This window comes from Watersipora subatra, chromosome 8 (genome assembly GCF_963576615.1).
Source record: "Watersipora subatra chromosome 8, tzWatSuba1.1, whole genome shotgun sequence".
In the NCBI taxonomy this organism is placed as follows: domain Eukaryota; kingdom Metazoa; phylum Bryozoa; class Gymnolaemata; order Cheilostomatida; family Watersiporidae; genus Watersipora; species Watersipora subatra.
In genome coordinates, this window is record NC_088715.1 from 42700066 (window position 1) to 42719649 (window position 19584).

Sequence of the window (19584 nt, forward strand, 5' to 3'; positions counted from 1 at the left end):
CCTAAATCTGATTATAAAACAAGTTGAGAGCAATAGAGAAACTGTCAGAGACCTATTGAGTGAGTATTAAAATATGTCATAGAAAATTGCATAAACAGATTACACTAATCAGCATTTTAGCATTTCATAGTAATCCGTCTTTGCATACTGAAGGTGTATGCACTTGGGCCAATATGTTTGTATTAGTTTAAGGTTACTATGAGACTTCTGGTGGTTGACATAGAAAAACTACTTTCCATTAAATAACTGACAAGATTGGTTGTTGCAGGAAAAATCCTCAATTCCTTGAAACCCATCGTTAAACAATTCTCACATTCCCATCCTTCTATATGGTTTTCTATATAATTTGGAATTATATTTTAATATAAAATATAATTATCATTAGACAATTAAACCCAACTAACTTTCTTCATTATCCATCTATCTATTTGAGTAATCATTTAGATGCTGGGAAAAAGATTGTATTGTATGGGATTCGAACCCATAACATTCCACCTCAACACTTAGCACACTATCACCTGTGTCAATCAATCACCTCATAGGATATAGAATTAATATACACATACGTACTCTTCATTGGCACACTTGATGACATTCACTACATTACAGGGTACTAGTTCTATTTGATTGTACATGTACATAGAAAGTGACTCATCAAAGTTAAATTGCCAGACATGATAAAATACTGTATACATGTACAGATACATAAACATGTATACCGTATTTTATCATATGATCATCCAATGTTATTCTGATAAAAATATTACTATCCAATGTTATTCAGATAAAGACATTGCAAGCGCAATAATTATTCATAGTGAATTTACGCAGAAGTTAAGTGTATCGTTATGGGAACATTCTTAAATAACTTTGTTTGTTGCTCAACAAGTAGCCTGTCTTGACAAGCTGTTGTTTTTGCGAAGTTGTCCCTCCGTGGAGCGGGCGAGCAAAACAACATCTTTTCACAATACGCACTGCACCTGATGCATCAGCTGTTGTTTTGCTCGCTACCCCTTGTTGTGAATAAAACAAAAAGGTTTGAAGCATAATAAATAACAGACATATTCGGAATATATGAAAACAATATATTATTGGAAGAAGAGTCTAATGTTTTCACACAGTAGCAACGTATAAAAGACTTGCTGGTAGGTTGTGGTTAGTTATAAACAAAAATCTTAACTCAAACTTGTTTGGGACGGCAAATACACATTCTTCATCTTCATGGTTGATTCCTGTACTCCTGCAGACAACAACTCTCAACCCTAATCGGGTAGCCCTAATAAATAGTTATCAGAGCTTCGCGATTAGTTATAAATTTGCGATTAGGTAAGAACTCGCCTGTTATAAATATCATTAAGCTTATGTATGATTAAAATAGAAAGAATAACCACAAGTATATTTCTTTATTACAATTGGTTATTTTAAATGATAGCAAACATTCTCTCCATTGATAGGTCTTCATAATTGACAAATGAAAAATTAATATATATATTTGATTCATTAAAATGGGTGGTGCTCATTGGACAGATTACAGTTTCCATTGTAATTCCTACTATCTAAAATGAGCTTTATTTGAGATTCGTTCAAGAGGGCTCACAGATTCGTAGTTAATAAAAAGTGTTAAATTGTCAGACATGATCAAATGCAGTACTGTATTGATGTCACTGGCTTCTATACTTCTGTTACAATACAATGTAGCAGTTGCTCTAAATGTGCCAACTTGCCCACATTCAAAAACTTCTCTACATCAAATTAAAAAAATTTGACCAATACAGGGTTTGAGCCAATGACATTCAGCTAATCATACTGACTCTCTAACCAACTGAGATAATCAGTCATCTTGCAAAGAAACAGAATAATTGTGTCAATCGAAGAATAAGGATTTGCTTTACGATGAACAACGACAAATAATAATATATATTTATTTGTGTAGTTACTTATATATTTACACACAAATGTTTTGTTGTTTAAAGTTGACCAGCATGTAATTTAGAGTGGGTTCCTAGCATTCGTTGTTCTCTTGTTCCTTTACAGCTAGCTATGAATCCAGCTGAATATTTCACTGAAATCTTCAAGTCGGTAGACGAGGAAGAAACTGGGAAAGTGGCAGTTGTAGAGCTCAAGGAAGAACTTGAGTATTTGCGAGTCCCAGAAGAGTTTATCGAAGTAGGTTGACTGACCTACATAGCTCACACGTTTTGACATTTAACCTTACCAATATGTGTTAGGATTTGTGCACTCTTGTGATGACAGTATAATTGCCTTTTTGTCCAGTTCACAGCACAACTTTAATAACCAAACTAATACTACTTACACTAATGGTAAAATTGAAATGATCTCTTTTAGTTTTAGTATTTTGTGCTAATTATATCGAGAAGCTTGGCTTCTGCTAAATAGCACTGGCATCCCCTTTAACCACAGCACAATATCTGGGAAAAAACTATTTTGTGTGTTTCTGGAAAGGTCTAAAAAATGAATAAAATAAACATCTAATCAGCAATTGGCTGAGAGCTTCTGCAAATTACTGACACTAGTACCCCAGCAGTCACTTCGGCCGGTGTAATAACTATATGTACAATTGTTCTGATTGCATATTAAGCAATTGATTGGTACAGTTGCTAGTGAGCTGGTTTACTATGTTGAAAGTCATGGGTTCCGAATCCCATGCAATCTATTTTTCCCACTTCCAATCGTGGTGTTAGACTGATGAACACAGATCTTATTACAGTAAAATTAAAAGATAAGCGAATAGAAAATATATCAGTCATTAAGTTGCTACGGTGTAGAAGTTGTCTTTCACTTGAGCTTTCGTTAACATCTGTAGATAATACATTATAATACAATAGCACTCATATATAACACATTTTAGTAATGTTATTCTTCAGAGACTATCAAAGCCAGTTGAAGCTGCTAAAGAAGGAAAACTGGAGGTAGACGATTTCAAACTTCTTATGTTGGATGCCAGCGAAGCCTCCATTGAGTGAGTTGTCTTAGCGACTATTCCTTTCATAGACTCCATAGTTCCTTTGGAAATAAAGAAAACTTGTACAGTTACAATACACTTAAAGACTGCAAGTCTCGGATAAACTGTAGAAAAGCTATTGAATTCTGTACTAGATTGTTGGAGACTGAAAGAGTCTGGGGTTTGATACTGCGATTCTACAAATCTACTATATACATCATAAAAATTAAAACGCTTCATAAAAGATTGCTTAGCACTAGTCTCAAACCCATAACATCCAGTTTGTGTGTATGATACTCTTCCACTTATACCACTCGCCCTCATTCAGGGATGAAAAATAATATTTAGTATCATAAGAGCCATGTTCTGTGATGTTAACAAGTTCTGGTGTAAGAGGAGGGTTACAAGAGCAGACTCCCACGACTATTTGATGTGCAAAAGCAGGTCTATTTCACGCAATGTCAATTGCGTGAAGTTGCATCAAATGCTCAATTGACAATCTTTGAACTTTTGTTTTCAGCATAAATGTGTCAGGATCTATGTGATTAGGAAATCAAGAATCATCTTAAAAAATCATCTTCAAAATGGATAGCTGCCCTCAATGAATGCTTTCATGAATTTTTGTCGTGAAACAATACGGATCCAAACTGAAAAGAATTTCGAGCATTGCCGTGCTTAATGCTAGTAAACATATCTTGTGGCCCGATGTTGGTGAGGTGGAAAGCGATTGACTACACAACATTGACTATATTCTACAGAGTTCATTTACATGTATATACAATACTTTGACAATTAAGTTGTTTACACTACAAACCTTTGTAACACACAGTTATAGACTTAGCTTGTGATGGTTTCCAACGCAGTTTAATTGAATAACACAAACAATCTGCGATATAGCCTGAAATCCTTTCATAAATATATGGCCTTTGCGGGTTTGAGTCTTATGAATAAACTGTATCCAGATAATACTGTTTCATACTAAACATTCATGTCAATGATGTATTAGACACTTTGTAGTACAAATTACATCTGAATAACTTTTATCTGAGTAAAGAATTTCCGACATAAATCCTTACTAACATAAATATGATTGTTTTTTATACTTACATAACTTGAGTCAACCAAATTGGAACGGTGGACTAAAACTGTATGTTTCAGTTTATAAGTTATTTCTGTTACTGTATATTACGTGTATTTGTGTACATTACACTCTCCATGTATACATTAAATACAAGTACATATTATACGTATGGAAAGTAAGAGGTTGCAAGAATTTATATTTATTTGAGTGGAACTAAACACCTTTAAAATCATGCGAATACGCAATGTAAAATGGCTACTAACACTCTGAACATGCAGGTGAAATTTAAACCAATAATTTCTGAGGAACACAAGCATCTTTCCTCTTTGTGATAAATTCTTCTTTCTCTGAGTGTTTTAAAGATCTTTTGAAAGTCTCAGTTTAGTGAAACATATTGTTTTAAATTTACAAAATTATTCTAACTCGGCTAGCTCATAAAATAAGCTTCATCTGAAACCATGTTTAACAACTGTCATGGCCTCCTTATAAACAACTCGAGTGTATAAACTTCTATTACCTTTTAGTTAACCATTTACCAACATAACTTCTTAACCCAATGACATCCTACAGCTGTTACTAAAACATCTTGTTTGAATCAAATCTCAGATCACTCAGCTTAATGTGATCTATCACATATACTAAGCCATCTAAACAGATTACATCTATTTTAGGCTCCTGATGTTCTTAAAGCTCTGCAGAGAAATTGATAAAGAAAACAAAGGAACCATAAATCAGTCAGAGCTGATGAGGGCAATAAAACTATCTGGTATCAAACATGAGGAACTGGTTAGTTTAACAAACTTTCTAGAAGTGATTGTGTCAAGGTAGATCATTGGTTAGATTCACTAACAACAACATTGTTAGTTTAATACTAAATCTCTTCAGCACGTAGCCTAACTTATTTAGAATTACATAACTGAGTTATATACAGTAACCAGCTGAATGCACAGGTATTAAAACAAATCTTATAAACAGTAACAGGTAATGTAGTCGCCTGCCATTTGCCATTAATTAGCTTGGCACATTTCCAATGACTAAATTGAGTAAGCTACTATTTGTATTGCTAAACTTACTAATAAGAGCCGTGAGAGCAAGCTTTAGTGACGTTGCGTAAAGCAGAGTGCTATGCGTATTTTAACCGACACAATGACTCATATCGCCTAATGAATCTATTGAATCTCACGTAGCTTAATTGGTTAGGTTATCGCCTGGTGAATGAGAGGTTCTGAGATCAAATCCAGCATGGAGCGGATCTTTCATTCCTAGCTTTTAATAGCAGTAGCTGGACACGCCGAACGACTGACTCTATATACAATAAAATAGTATGATAAGAAATTTAATGACCACTTAGCTGCTAGTCAAAATTGCTAATACATGTAGCCTACTACTATCAATTTGTTGCAAGCAAATGTAGATCTGGTCTCATCAGGCAATAATATCTGAAAGATGGAATTCAAAATGGCTAACATCTTGAATTTTTCCCTCACTGGTAGGTTCTACCAGTGAGTTTGACATTGACTGATCAATCAAATCTTAATGGTCAATGTGTAATTACTATCAATTACCATCAATCATACTATAATTCACTCTGCACATACTGTATTGAGTGTGTTTTCTTTATAATTCTTTATGAAACTAGCATTTCTAACAATAATGAATATATATTAATGTATATATAATATATATCTTATATATAGTTCATATAATTTTGGTACTCATATCTTTTAACATTCAAATGTGTTAGTAGATCTAATAAGTAGTTGTTTCATTATTTACACAAAACTCTAAAAAATATCAAATGACTTGAAGTTGCTAGTCAGCCATTGTTTAGTTTTCAGAATACATTTTATATTACTATTATTATTATTCCTGACTTCAAGGTGTGAGGAAGAACATAGAATTAAAAGGTGATTTCGATATCTTTATCGATATCTTTATCTTGTAACCTGCTAAACATTAATGAATTTGCTACTCGTCTTTACAGAAAACATAAATGTGATATAAAAAGTTGTTTCTTGTATAATTGTAAAAAATAAGTCATACTGCTTTTAATAAACATTGACGTCGTCGCCCTTTCCACTAAAGACGTTTTTCATGGAACATTAAAGTTTTGCTTTCATGAGTGCTGCAAAGAAACTTGTCTTCCTTTAAAACAAAAACTTGAAATTGCTATTTATACTATTCCATTGAAACTTGTGTTGAATCATTTGAATAACCAGAAAACCTGCGCTAAACTCTATAATGTATGAAAAGTGAGAGTTGTCTCCCTTATTACAGCAAGCTCAGCGAATCATGAATGAACTGGGAGATATTGAGAGAGATGTTGAGTATGAAGAGCCAGAGGCTCAAAAGGTTTTCATACAATTTCTCACATCCTGGTAAGCAAACCAAATAATCACAGATTCTCAAGTTAAGGAAGAAAAACTTCTACCTCATGGGATTTTAACTCCACAGCATCATTCAAAAATGTTGAAAAAAGATTCTGCTAAACTGAAATTATAAAAAAATTGCTCAGCTATTCCTCCAATTGTGTATGAAAAATTTATTTTAAGTTTGTTTGTATAATACAAAAAACTAAATATTTAATGAAAACTAATTTGTTTGCCCTAAAAGCACTTCAATGGATTATCGTTTCCCATTAGTTTGCTACCAGTGCTAAGTAAGATAATTGACAAAGCTGTAACTAAACAGATTATGGAATACCTTGAGGGTAATTTACTGCTTAACGATGGGCAACATGGTTTTAGGAAAAAGAGCAGCACCAAAGATGCACTAATTAAATTGACTAATAATGTTTTAAAATCCTTGAACAATGGTAAATGTGCTCTTGGCATCTTTCTAGATTTTAGTAAAGCCTTTGACACAATAGATTATAACAAATTGTACTCACAACTCCACAATCTTAATTTTGACATCACAGCAATTATCTTGATCAAAAGCTATCTAACCAAACGTAAACAACACACTATTAATGGTAATACTTTATTTTCCATACTAGATTTAACATGCGGTGTACCCCAAGGTTCCATCCTTAGTCCAACTCTTTTTTTAATTTACATAAATGATTTAACACATGTCACCAACTTTTTCACACCTTTGCTCTATGCAGGTGACACTAACCTTTTTTTTGAATCCTTTAACATCAACGAGCACATAGATTGTTTAAATAACGAACTTCTCGCTATTCAAAACTGGTGCACTTCTAACAAAATCACCTTATATGTTGATAAGACTAATTTCATGTTACTAAAAAACCCCCAAAATAAATTTCATCTAGCTAACACTCATCCTTTTTTCATTTTCAACAAACCAATTTGTCAGACAGATCACACTAAATTCCTAGGTATTTTCATTGATTCTAATCTCACTTGGAAAAAACACATCGAATATTTACTAAAAAAAACTGTGACCCTTATCAGGCTTACTCTACCGCACATCTGCATATTTACCCCGCAAACCTCTGCTTTTCTTAACAATTCCATGGTTAGTTTTAAACTTTCATATTGCATTGAGGCATAGGGCAATGCACCTCCCACCCATCTTACAAATTTAATAACACTTCAAAAACGCATGATAAGTACCATTCACAAAAACCCCTGCCTCGCCCACACCAAACCTCTTTTCAAATCATCATCTATACTACCTATCAGTTTACTATGTTCATACCGCATTATACTTCATCAAGAATTTCATTGTAATTACATCCCTCGCACAATATATCAAACCCGACTCTCAAATTACTGTCAAAATCTCCCACAATCTTCTTCCCGAGCAGGCCATTGCAGGGTGGATTTTCAACAAGCCATTTTTGGAACCAACTCCCTAAGCCTATTAAAAGCATAGAGAAGGTGGCCAGTTTCAAGAGAGTATTTAAGTTGTATCTTTTAGCAGATGAATAAAACCGATGACGACAAGCCCAACGCCACGACTAGCTATGCAAACGCATATTATGGGCTTCATCACTCTTCCAGCTTTTTACTTTTGCTTAACTAACTTTGTTGATGAAAATAAATCACAAATCACAACTTTAACAATAAACTGAATACATACTTACTAAAAATTTAATGAAAATAAAATTGATCATTTCCGAGCAAACATGTAGTATCATCTGTGCCATGCAATCTATACATTGTTTTCATTGTAGGCCAAAGATATTGTAAAGCATCACGATTACTTACAGCCATCTTGAGGACCAATTAGCCACGATGATATTTTGCTTAGGAGTTATCTTCTCTGTAATATCTGTTAAGAAAACTCCAACTATTTACCATATAATTTTGGAGAGATGAATCTTGCTCTATTGATATATTGAAATGACACATACTAAAGCTCAACATAACTTGTCATTCATTGAGATATAACTCCAAAAATCAAATTTATATTGAGATGCTAATTACATTGTTTTGTTTGTTTTGTGTTAGTACTTTCTGCAAAAGTGCATTGTTAAATTTATTGCGTTTTGAATAAATCTTGTATAAGCATGGTGTAGCCTCTGTCTGTTAACTAATACATTTTTCAAAACTTGAACAATTTAAACTGTGATGCGGAAAACCGGATGTCCGGTTTGCGACAGCGGAAAGAGGATTGCGGCATCTGAACTGGGAGAACGGAAGAGGAAGGAAGCAAGAACTAGGAACTTAAACCAGGTACGTTAGATGGTGTCAGGAGTGGTGACTACAAGGAGAATCAGTAAGTCATCGATAATAGTAGCGATAATAATAGAAATATTAGGCAATAGCGAATAATTGATGATAATAGAGAGAATTTGCGAGGATAATAGTTGAAGAAACAAATAAAAAATTATAAGTTATACAATAGTGAATGATTGAGGATAATAACCTGGAAAATGAGCGACAGGCAAAATAATAGTATTTTTGGGAAGGGGGTTAAGACACCCGAACTGAGACTAAAAACAGGAGCCGAATTGGCAGGATGGAGGAGATTTATTAAGAGATTTGAGATAGCGATTGTGTCGGCGGGATTGAAAAGAAAGGAACCCACCAGAGTGACAAGAAGAGTAGAATCAGAAGATTACGATTTAGAACAAAAGAAGACAGCGTTTCTGTTAGACTGCATCGGAGAGAAGGGGTACGATATTTTTAAACATGGAAGATAGAGGTCGATGCCATGCAATACGACATCATCAAAGAAAAATTTGACGATTATTTTTCTGAGAAAAAAAATATAGTAGCAACGAGACACAGATTATTTACTATGAAACAGGATAATTGTGAAGATTTATGCAGGTTTATAGAAAGAATAGAAAGGGCAGCAAAACAATGCAGGTTGGAGGAGTTAGAGAAAGATCTAATACTGCAGGTTTTGATAATGGGTATGAATGATGACAAAATGAGAAAAGGGTTGTTACTCAAAAAGAATATCACCCTAGAGAAGGCAAGAGCTCGGTGCAGTCAGTACGAGGCGGCCACAATAGCAGCGGGAATGATACCAACAAGGGAAAAAGAAACGATACATCAAGTAGTAGGAGAAGAGGAAGATGATGAGTTAATACAAAGGATAGGAGGTAGAGCTAATGGAGGAGCAAGAAACAAAAGTAATATTGGTACAGGGAGATCAGGAGTACAATGCTATACATGCAATAGATTCGGACATGTATCAAAAGATTGCTTTAGAAATAGAGGAACTGGGTATAATAGAGGATACTGAGAACGAAACCTAACCAGGGGGGCAGGGCACTCTAAGAAAAAATGATGAAAGGTCACCTATCACATGCTATGCTTGCTTGGTTACAGGACACATGGCAAGAAGCTGTCCTAACCGGCTAACGGATAAGAAAATAAGCATGGTTGAAAATGATGCATCCAAATATTCAGAAGATTCATTATGACTAAATAAAAAAATTTAAAGCAGCCAATGACTTCCTAATCAGCTTGAAAACTAGAAACAAATATATAAACTTTGAGATAGACACAGGAGCTGATGTAACAGTTATGAGTGAAGCAACAGCAAGGAGGATAAACTGCAAGATTGAGCCAACTAAACGAGTACTGAAAGGGGCAGATGGTAAGAGGTTAGAGACAGTAGGCAAGTCAAAAATTGAGTTGATATCAAAGAGAGGACAAAGAATAATAGCGAGGATCAGTGTTATGAAGGGAAACAATAGCAATCTGTTAGGGAAACCGGAAATAATAAAGCTAGGGCTAGTTAAGACAATTCAAAAAGTGACTAAGATAGAGGACGAGATGGCAAAGAAATACCCAAATTTGTTCAAAGAGCTTGGAATACTACCAGACATGTTCCGGATAAATCTAAGGGAAGATTCGACACCGGTGTGTCTCCAAGTGCCAAGGAGGTTGCCTATAGGTCTGAAGGAAGCAATGAAACAGGAAATAGCAAGGATGGAAAAATGAGGAGTAATAAAGAAAATAGAGAAACCAACAAAGTGGTGCTCAGGAATGGTAGTAGCACCAAAGAGTAAGGGAAAGGTCCGAATTTGTGTTGATCTGATGCAACTAAACAAGAGTGTGCTCAGAGAAAATTTCCCACTGCCTACATTGGAAGAAACAATAGCTGAGCTAGAGGACAGCGTCATTTTTAGCAAAATGGATGCTAATTCAGGATTTTGGCAGACAGAATTAGCGGAAGAGTCAAGAGAGCTTACTACATTCATTACACCATTTGGGAGGTGTATGTTTCAGCGAATGCCGTTAGGTATTTCGGCAGCTCCAGAATTTTTCCAACGCCAAGTGAGCAAGATAATAGGACAACAACAAGGAATTGTTTGTATGATGGATGACATTCTGGTAGTAGGAAAAAACAAAGAAGAACACGATATAAGGCTTCACGAAGTGCTAGACAAGCTTAATAGAGCAGGGTTGACACTTAATAGAGATAAATGTCAGTTTGGAGTTGATGAAGTCAAGTTTTTAGGTCATATCCTAAACAAAGAAGAAATTCGGATAGATCCAGAAAAAGAAAAAGCAATCAAGGAGATGCCAGCATCTATAGACAAGAAGAGTTTGAGAAGGTTCTTGGCAATAATGAACCATTTAGGAAGGTTTAGCCCCTTGTTATCAGAAGTAGAAAGACCATGGAGACTATTAGACAAAAACAATGCAGCATGGTGTTGGAATGAGGAACAGCAGAAGGGTTTCGAAAAGATTAAGGAGATCATCTCTACAGCACCAGTCTTGACTTTATTTGATAATAGTAGTAAACACAGGATAACAGCAGATGCCAGTAAACATACATTGGGAGCAGCTTTGCTGCAGATGAATAGAGAAGGGAGATGGCAACCAGTAACCTATGCTTCAAGAAAAATGAGTGAAGCAGAGCAAAAGTACGGACAAATAGAGGAGGCCCTGGCCGTAGCGTGGGCATGTGACAAATTCGATTTCTACTTGGTGGGGAGAGACTTTGAAGTTGAGACTGATCATAAGCCACTGGTTCCGCTGTTGGGAAATAAAGATCTGTCAGACTTGCCATTAAGGATCCAAAGATTTAAGATGAGGATGATGAGATACAGATATAATATTTTCTACACACCAGGAGATAAGATGTTTCTGGCTCACCTGTTATTAAGACCAGCATCAAAAAGAGACGAAATAAAATTAAAAGAGTGGAAGATCATGCTAGTAGGATAGTAGCAGCAATAAAGGATGTTCTAATAGAGAAAATTAAAGAGTACGCGGAAACAGATGAAACATATCAGACAGTGATGAAAGGAATAGAAACAGGACGGGAATATGCAATATGTGGCGAGGCAAAAAAGTTGAAGAAAAAGAAGGATGAGCTCAGTGTGGTAAAAAGAATGATTATGTGGAACGCCAGGGTTTACATACCTATTAATATGAGGAAGGAAATAATGGAAAAACTCCATAGTGGACATCAGGGCCAGGTCAAGACGTACCGAAGGTGTCAAGATTCAGTGTGGTGGCCAGGGATTAGAAAGGAGATAATAGAGATGGTGGAACGTTGTGAGGCATGTATAAAAAATAGAAGGGTATCACATGAGCCGATGAGTAACACTCCATTACCAGAGAAACCTTGGCAAGAGATCGGAACAGACTTGTTCGAGTTCGAAGGAAGGCACTACGTTATTTTCATGGACTACTACTCAAAATGGATAGAGGTAGTTCAGATGAATAATCAAACAGGAAGAGAATTGGCATTGAAATTTGCAGGAATAATAGCAAGGTTGGGAGCCCCATTGAAAGTACGTAGCAATAACGGACCATGTTACAACTCACCCGAATGGAAGGAAATTTGGAAAAGGTACAACATAGTAGGAGAAACTAGTAGTCCTACATATCCTGAAAGTAATGGCTTAGCGGAGAGAGCGGTAGGGATAATAAAAAGTTTGTGGAGGAACGAGAAGGACAAGAATTTGGCCTTGCTAGCCTATAGAACTACCCCACTGGAAAGTGGAAATAGACCAGATGAGTTAATGTATAATAGAAGGATTCGAAATGAGTTACCAAGACTGCACTTAGTCGTATCCAATCTAGGACAATTTAAAGAAAGAGATAGACACCTCAAAGAGAGACAGAAAAGCAATTTTGATAGGGTAAAGAGGTCAAAGAAATTGTCCGTAATAAAAGAAGGGGATAGAGTATGGGTGAAAATAAACCATGAAGATGAAGGGAGAAAAGCAATAGTTATTAAGGAGGCTTTAGAACCAAACAGCTTCTGGGTGGATATGAACGGAAGAAGATTAAGAAGGAATAGGAGAAATCTGAGATTATTATTTGAAAAAGCTTCGTGCTACATGATAGAGTCTCAGAATAAAGAAGTAGTTAGTAATAGTAAGGAAGGGAATAGAAAGAAAACCTTAGTAGGAGATAATAGTATTAGTAACCCAATAAGAAAGAGTACTAGAAATAGAATAAATAAACGTGATAATGATTTTGTTTACTCCAAATATCTTCTGTTGTAGACACTTAGAATACTATAATCAAAGTTGGATTCAATAGAAAAGGCTCAGAGTAAAAGAAAAGCTTGACAATAGAAAGTGAGGAGGTTAAGAGCATGAATAATAGAAAGGGTTTAGAAAGAGAAAGAGTGAAGGAATAATAGAGATGGAGGACCACACAATAGTTGGGAACAGCGTAGCTCACTATATCACACCACCAGTGGGGGTGAAAAAAATTGCTTTAGGAGGAGCCACCCTGAAAGAGCTGCTATGCAGGTATGGGATCCCTGGGATAAAGATTATCATTTCCGAAGTTCCTGACATCATGGGCCGACAAGATAACGCCGTGGATGGGAACAAGGTTTCTCGGTACGAGCAGACCCTGAGAAGGGCATCAAATAGACCGGGAGTGATCCTTTGCTCCTTTTACCCCTCTACCAGGGTGCCAGCTGCACAGTACGGTGGCATAGGTTGTCTGAATAGGCTCATTTGTACCCTCAACTCTAACAAGAAGGAGGGCACGCCTAACTTGTGCACCCGCCTTTTTGGAAGAGGTCAGGAAGGCCTGTTTTTTTTTAAATTAAGAACACTTAAAAGACGAAGTCCACCCTAACGAACACTGGACGAGGGTGTTGTCCGAAACTATGTCCAGATACATAGCTACCAGGAGAAGAGGTGTGATGGACTTGAGGGAACGTCTGTATCGACCTCCAAGAAGAGAGAGGGACACTAGAGCAGGAATAGAAAGGGGAAACAATAGAGAAGGGGTTAATAGAGAGAGGTTGGGTAGAGATGGAAGTTCAGAGAAAAGGAATGTCGAAGCTGCAGGAGGAACCCAAGAGAGAGAAGGTAGTCAACAGGAGAAAGAGAGCATATGGAGGAGAAGAAAAAGAGAGGTGATAGAAAGAGCAAGACAAGATAGAGAACAAAAGGAAGGTGACATAAGAAGAAGGTTCGAAAGCGAAATGGCAGCAGTGGAAAGAGAATACGACAGAGATGTGGTAAGAGCTAGAGAAGATAGGCAAATAGCTGAAAGAGCTATTGAAAGAGAAAGAGCCAGGGGGCAAGAGGCAGAAAGGGTTAACAGGGAGGAAAAGAGACAACAAGAAATCAGAAGGATAGATAGAGATACAAGGGAGAGAAAGTCACCAGTCAGGCAGCGGAGAGTTCGTTTTGCTGAACAACCCGAGATAAGAAACAGAAACATCCGACAAGATGTCCCTACTTTTCGGGGGTATGTGAAGTAGAAGAAATCGAATGGGAACAATAGTCAGGGCTTAAGGAAAAGGTAATAGTTAGCAGAGAACAATAGAGTGGATAATAGACAGGGCTAAAAAAAGAGATAAAGAGAAAGGAGAGAAAGGGAGATGTGATGCGGAAAACCGGATGTCCGGTTTGCGACAGCGGGGAGAGGATTGCGGCATCTGAACTGGGAGAACGGAAAAGGAAGGAAGCAAGAACTAAGAACTAAAACCAGGTACGTTAGACATGATGCAAAGTCCTTGAAAAAATAAGATATTGTTTCTAAATACTTTATATGAAATTTTTTTTTAGCTGGGAGCTGAGAAAGCTAGCAAAGTTTAAAATATCAAAAAGCGTCAGACACTTCCAACAAATTCCTACTCCATAATAGGTGTTATTCAACATTTTATTCTTTGTATAATTATACCTAATAATATCTATCATGTAACTTAATATTGTTCAGCACGTTTAGTTTTTGAGGTATTTCTTGTGTTAAAAATTAATAAATAATACAAAACTTTTAGGGCCTGCTATAAAACAAATAGAACAATATAGTTTTAGAATATTAATGTGAAAAAGCTTAATGTTTGTAATAGATAAATTTTACCTAAAAAGTTAAGGTATTTCTTGCATTATATTGTACTGAATAATTTAACTAGTTTATGTTCCACTCAATTTCAATTAAAATATGATTTAATGCTTTCGACAAGTTATATATTACATTATATTACGTTATATATTGCGTATATGCGAAGGATCATGTTATAGTATATAATTACTTTTTTAAGGTTTAGGATCTTTTTGAAAAGCAGAGATTGATCTTTTATTTGTATTGAACAAAATCAAAGACAAACTCACATATTCCTAAAAAACTTCAAATGCATATTTCTCCCAATTATAGGAGGGAATTAGATTGAACAGCAATTTTATCGCAAACAGGAAGATAAAGAGGGTAACACGGTTAGTGGTTTTTCGCAAGTTGCTTCCTCAGACCTAGAGTTTATGCTTCTATGCTCTAGAGCAGGGGTTCCCAACCTTTTTTAGCCTAGGTACCCCTTGGGTGTCATATTGCAAAAAATGTACCCCTTTGGAAAACACAGTTCAATCAAGGGTATTATTGGTCTATCTTCATTATTATGACATATGTGCATTATTGAAATGTGTCACTTAAACGGGTAAAGAAATGTGGTATGGTATGAAATTGCTATTTATTAAAATAATAATAACTATGCAGTACAACTTTTATACATCGCAGCGTTTTGTTACATTCCCACTTCATTTTGGCCAGTCGAATGGGAAGGCTGTGCCTGTTTCGCATCAGTGATCTGTTTGATGTTCAGTTCAGTAACAGATGATGAAACTCTGAGGTCGTCATCAACATTTAGTCGTGAGCAATATTTGCTTTTCATGTACAAAAGAGAGGAAAACTCTTGCTCACACTTATAACTACTAGGAAATATGAGCAACACTTTTAAAGCTACCTCTGAAAGCTTTGGGTAGGATGTTATCAATGAGCACCAGAACTTGCTAAAAATGCAATCTTCAAATCTATCATGTGCACCAGAGTCATTGAGAAGGTCAGTCAACTCTTATTGCATGTCACTATCAATATCAACTACATTTAACTTACATGGGTTTCTAGCCAGCTTCAAATCTGTGTCATTTAAGTTTAAAAAATATTGTTGAAACTAGCAAGCCAGCCGAGAGAGGTGGTCTGCAACCAGTCTTTCATGAATGAAATTGAATCATGTGAAGGCAATACCTCTGACAAGCTATCAAACATATCAAATAATCCAGCATTGACTTTCTCCACATCTCTAGTTTCATGATAAATGCTGTAAGCTTGTCTGTAAAATCAATTATAGTAGTAGAGTTCTCTTGAAGGGATGTGTTGACAGTGTTTAATCTTAAGAAGATATCTCTCAGATATGCAGCTTTCCAATTCCATTCTAAAGTTTTTAACTTCTCACTGAATCTTGCAGCTTTCTCAGAAGTCTGTGTAGCAAAGAAAGCTGCAATCTCATCAATCAGTCACACAAATAGATTCAGGACATTGCCTTTAGAAAGCCATCTCACTTCTGGGTAGTAAAGGAGGTTTTCATGATCTGCATCCCAATCTTAACATAATTGACAAAACAACCTTGTGTTTAGGGCTGATGCTTGCCTAAGTTTGTCCGAATGGCAAAACTAGTTCGCTTTAAAATGATACCAATAATAGCTCTCTAGCAGTGGTTTCAGCAAAGTTATTAATAATTAGAGCCAAACAAAACAAAAATTTATTAGGCTTATAACTTGTATTATACCCCCTAGATTTCTAAAATGTACCCCTAGGGGTACTTGTACCCCAGGTTGGGAACCCCTGCTTTAGAGAATGTGAATATGTAGAACTTGAGTCGCAACAAGCCTGAACCTGTTGATTTCCCTAATGAAATCGTCAAAAGATTGAAAATTTCTTAGCGCAAAAATAAAACAGAAGAGAGTCTAAAATTAAAACTCTAGCCAGAGTAAACAAGGTCTCTACATTGTAAGCGAGTCAATAAAAGATAGCTGCCACAAAGGTATCTTCTAATGCCCTAATAAAGAGTTTAACATTGGCTGAGATGATTGTATTGTCTAAATATAACTCTATTAAAACACTAAATAAAATGTGGAATGATAACCACGCAGCACAGTAGTCAACCTAGTTAAAAACAAAATACCAGCTGCAAGCTTCAAACAGGAAACAGAAATAAATGCCAGAGAGAACAGTCTCCGTCTAAGTCAAAGTTCGAAGAAACTGTTTACTCCATGCCTGTCCTAGCAGCCCAAAAAAGTAGAGGGCAAACTTTATAGACAAATTATATAATTAAAATCATATAATTTGAAATAGAAATATAAGTTCATTAAAATTATATGATGAAACTTTTTAACATTGCCGATCAAACTGTCTTCATGTCTGTGAATAGCCATACAACCTATACTATAATAAGAGACGTGTCCATCCGTCTGAATTCATGAATGGAGGTGGTGGAGAAACATTGCACCAAGCAGGATTCGAACTCAAAACCTTCAGTATGGTGAGCTCTAATAACTGCGCCAATCCACCACCCACTGGCATTCCAGAATAGTTGTATGTATAGTTATTACACCTGATAATATTTCATGGCACACTAGACTATCAGGGTACTAGTTGAAACAAAAAATAACTTATTGGATACATACAGTATTTGGTGGCTGAAATAATGCAAGTAGGAGTTGTTGCCTCATTACGTGTAATCTCAGTTACTGGTAGCCATAATTTTTGACATGAGCTAGTTGCTCTATAGAATCACCATGCAAATACATGTTTGTTACCTGAAAATAACTCTATAAAATTATACCAAAAAAAACACCTAAAAATTGAAAAAGACAAACATTATTAATAAAGCATTTTTCGAAGTTGCAGTTTCAAGTAACAAAAAAGTGTCATCTGGTCACATTGTAGAAAGGTCTTTCATATCGACTAGTATGCTAGCAGCTCCATTTGTCGTGAAAGATCGTCAGGTGTATTTACCATATGCACAATTATTTTAAACTTGACAAAGTGTTTGAGTGGAACATTGGGTAGTGTGCTTGGTGCTTGGTATAAAGCGAAATCTGAGAGTTCAACTCCTGTGTGGGGTAATCTGTTTTCTTACAGCTTTTAGCGTTGCTTCGGACAGACAGAAACAGCTCTTATTATAGTAAATATTGCTTGGACAGCAATATGAAATTTTTGCCTCACACCAACTCTAACCATCACATCGATTGGAAAGGAGTTGTGGGTTAAGAACGATACAAATTATCCTTTTAAACAATATCATGAAAGAGCGTCTGCTTGAATGCTTTTTTCAACACGAAGCTAGTTAAACTTCTAAAGCTATAGATATGATGCGAGTACACATGCAAACTTTGTATACTTGAAAAATTCAAATGCTTCAGGAAGGCTAAGCAGCCCTGCCTTCATAGAAGTTTTCTATTACGATTCCAGCAGAGAGTGGACAGTAACTATTAACCTCGAGTGACCCCATCAGTTCCCCACAAAATTGAGAACCTTCTAAAATGCAAGCTTCCATCGTCTAGATCAGTGGTTCCCAACTACCTTGGAGCCATGGACCCCCTGAGCTCCTTATCTAAAAGTCACGGACCCCTTTATAAACATCATAATAATATTATGATGTTTACAATAATTATGCTTACAATACATTATATTGTGTTTATAACAATGCATTGTAAATTGAAATGTTTTATTTGCCATGGATCTTAGTATATTGCTGAAATTGAAGAGGGAGAGAGAGAATTACGTGTGTGCTGGTTACAGGTTTTGCTGTTTTGTACTACTAACCGGAAATCAGGTACTAATCCAGCGATTGATGCACATAAGTGATAAAAGTCTGGACCCAAAAACCTAACAAGACAACACGACCACCCCGCCGGAAATGCAATAGCCCCGGCTAGCAATCCCAACATAGCTCGATCTTTAAACCCCACCCATATGATAGCCATCGCCTATGCTTTTAGGGTTTTATATCATTGATCCAACCACTATAAGACAGAAATAGCTGTAAATAACTAGCTAGAAAAACCAATGCTAGCACCAGCCTGTGGACCCCCTCAAAACCTCCTGTGGACCCCCTCAAAACCTCCTGTGGACCCCCTCAAAACCTCCTGTGGACCCCTAGGGGTCCATGGACCACCAGTTGAGAACCACTGGTCTAGATCACATCCTGCCAGTGAAACTGTACCATGTGGCCCACCTTTAATTAATTCATTGGAATGAGAAATTATAACTATATGTTAAAATAACTATTAAATCGGAAACAAAGTGCCAAAAAGTAACCAGTCTCTCACTCTTAAATATTTTCTAAAAGTTTAATGATTAAATTAGTTTAACAATAAATAATTTTTTTAATGAAATTCTCATTTTTCCAGCTTTTATTGTCCACCAGCTGTGCTGTCTTTCACAAAGTATCTTTGAGGCAAATGCTTCCGGGTAAGAGTGGACATTAAAAGTTTTTCAATTATTTGTGTGACATTGTGAACCGCGTTACAGTTCAGGCTTTATTGCAAATATTCTTTCTTATGATTATGCATACGGTTTGGCCTGGGCGATTTCTATAAAATTAATGTCGAGCATGACATTTGTTTAAAGAAAGATTGGGTACAGTTAGTCCAGATCACTGCGCACTGCATTTACAGCAAGTGGTTGCAACAGCCAGAAACTTCTTAAGGAACTCGGCTATAAACCTTTTGTGGTGTTACCTAGCTAACTGAAAGTGAAACTAAGCTAGCTCACACAACTGAATCAAGTAAGCCAATGGGAGAATGACACATCTGCTATTTCTCTAGCAACAGACATGTATAACATTTCAACCCTTTTCAAATACCATGGAAAATGTCATCACCAACATCTCAAGTTATGTATACGAC

The 19584-nt window shown here is 36.0% G+C and overlaps 3 protein-coding genes across 3 annotated transcripts; all 3 read left to right on the forward strand.

Annotated features, from left to right (window-relative positions):
* On the forward strand, window positions 1-8525 carry LOC137402062 (mitochondrial adenyl nucleotide antiporter SLC25A24-like). The gene is made up of 6 exons (XM_068088532.1): window positions 1-59; window positions 2035-2166; window positions 2886-2980; window positions 4715-4829; window positions 6321-6421; window positions 8188-8525. Exons 2-6 carry the CDS (start codon window positions 2041-2043, stop codon window positions 8201-8203), a joined length of 453 nt encoding a protein of 150 aa, XP_067944633.1. The 5' UTR covers window positions 1-59; window positions 2035-2040; the 3' UTR covers window positions 8204-8525.
* A 1469-nt stretch (window positions 8526-9994) lies between these two features.
* LOC137402595 (uncharacterized) lies at window positions 9995-10414 on the forward strand. The gene has a single exon (XM_068089099.1). It carries the CDS (start codon window positions 9995-9997, stop codon window positions 10412-10414), a length of 420 nt encoding a protein of 139 aa, XP_067945200.1.
* A 3145-nt stretch (window positions 10415-13559) lies between these two features.
* On the forward strand, window positions 13560-14162 carry LOC137402596 (uncharacterized). Its single transcript, XM_068089101.1, has one exon. The coding sequence runs from the start codon at window positions 13560-13562 to the stop codon at window positions 14160-14162; it is 603 nt and encodes a 200-aa protein (XP_067945202.1).
* The last annotated feature ends 5422 nt before the right edge of the window (window positions 14163-19584 follow it).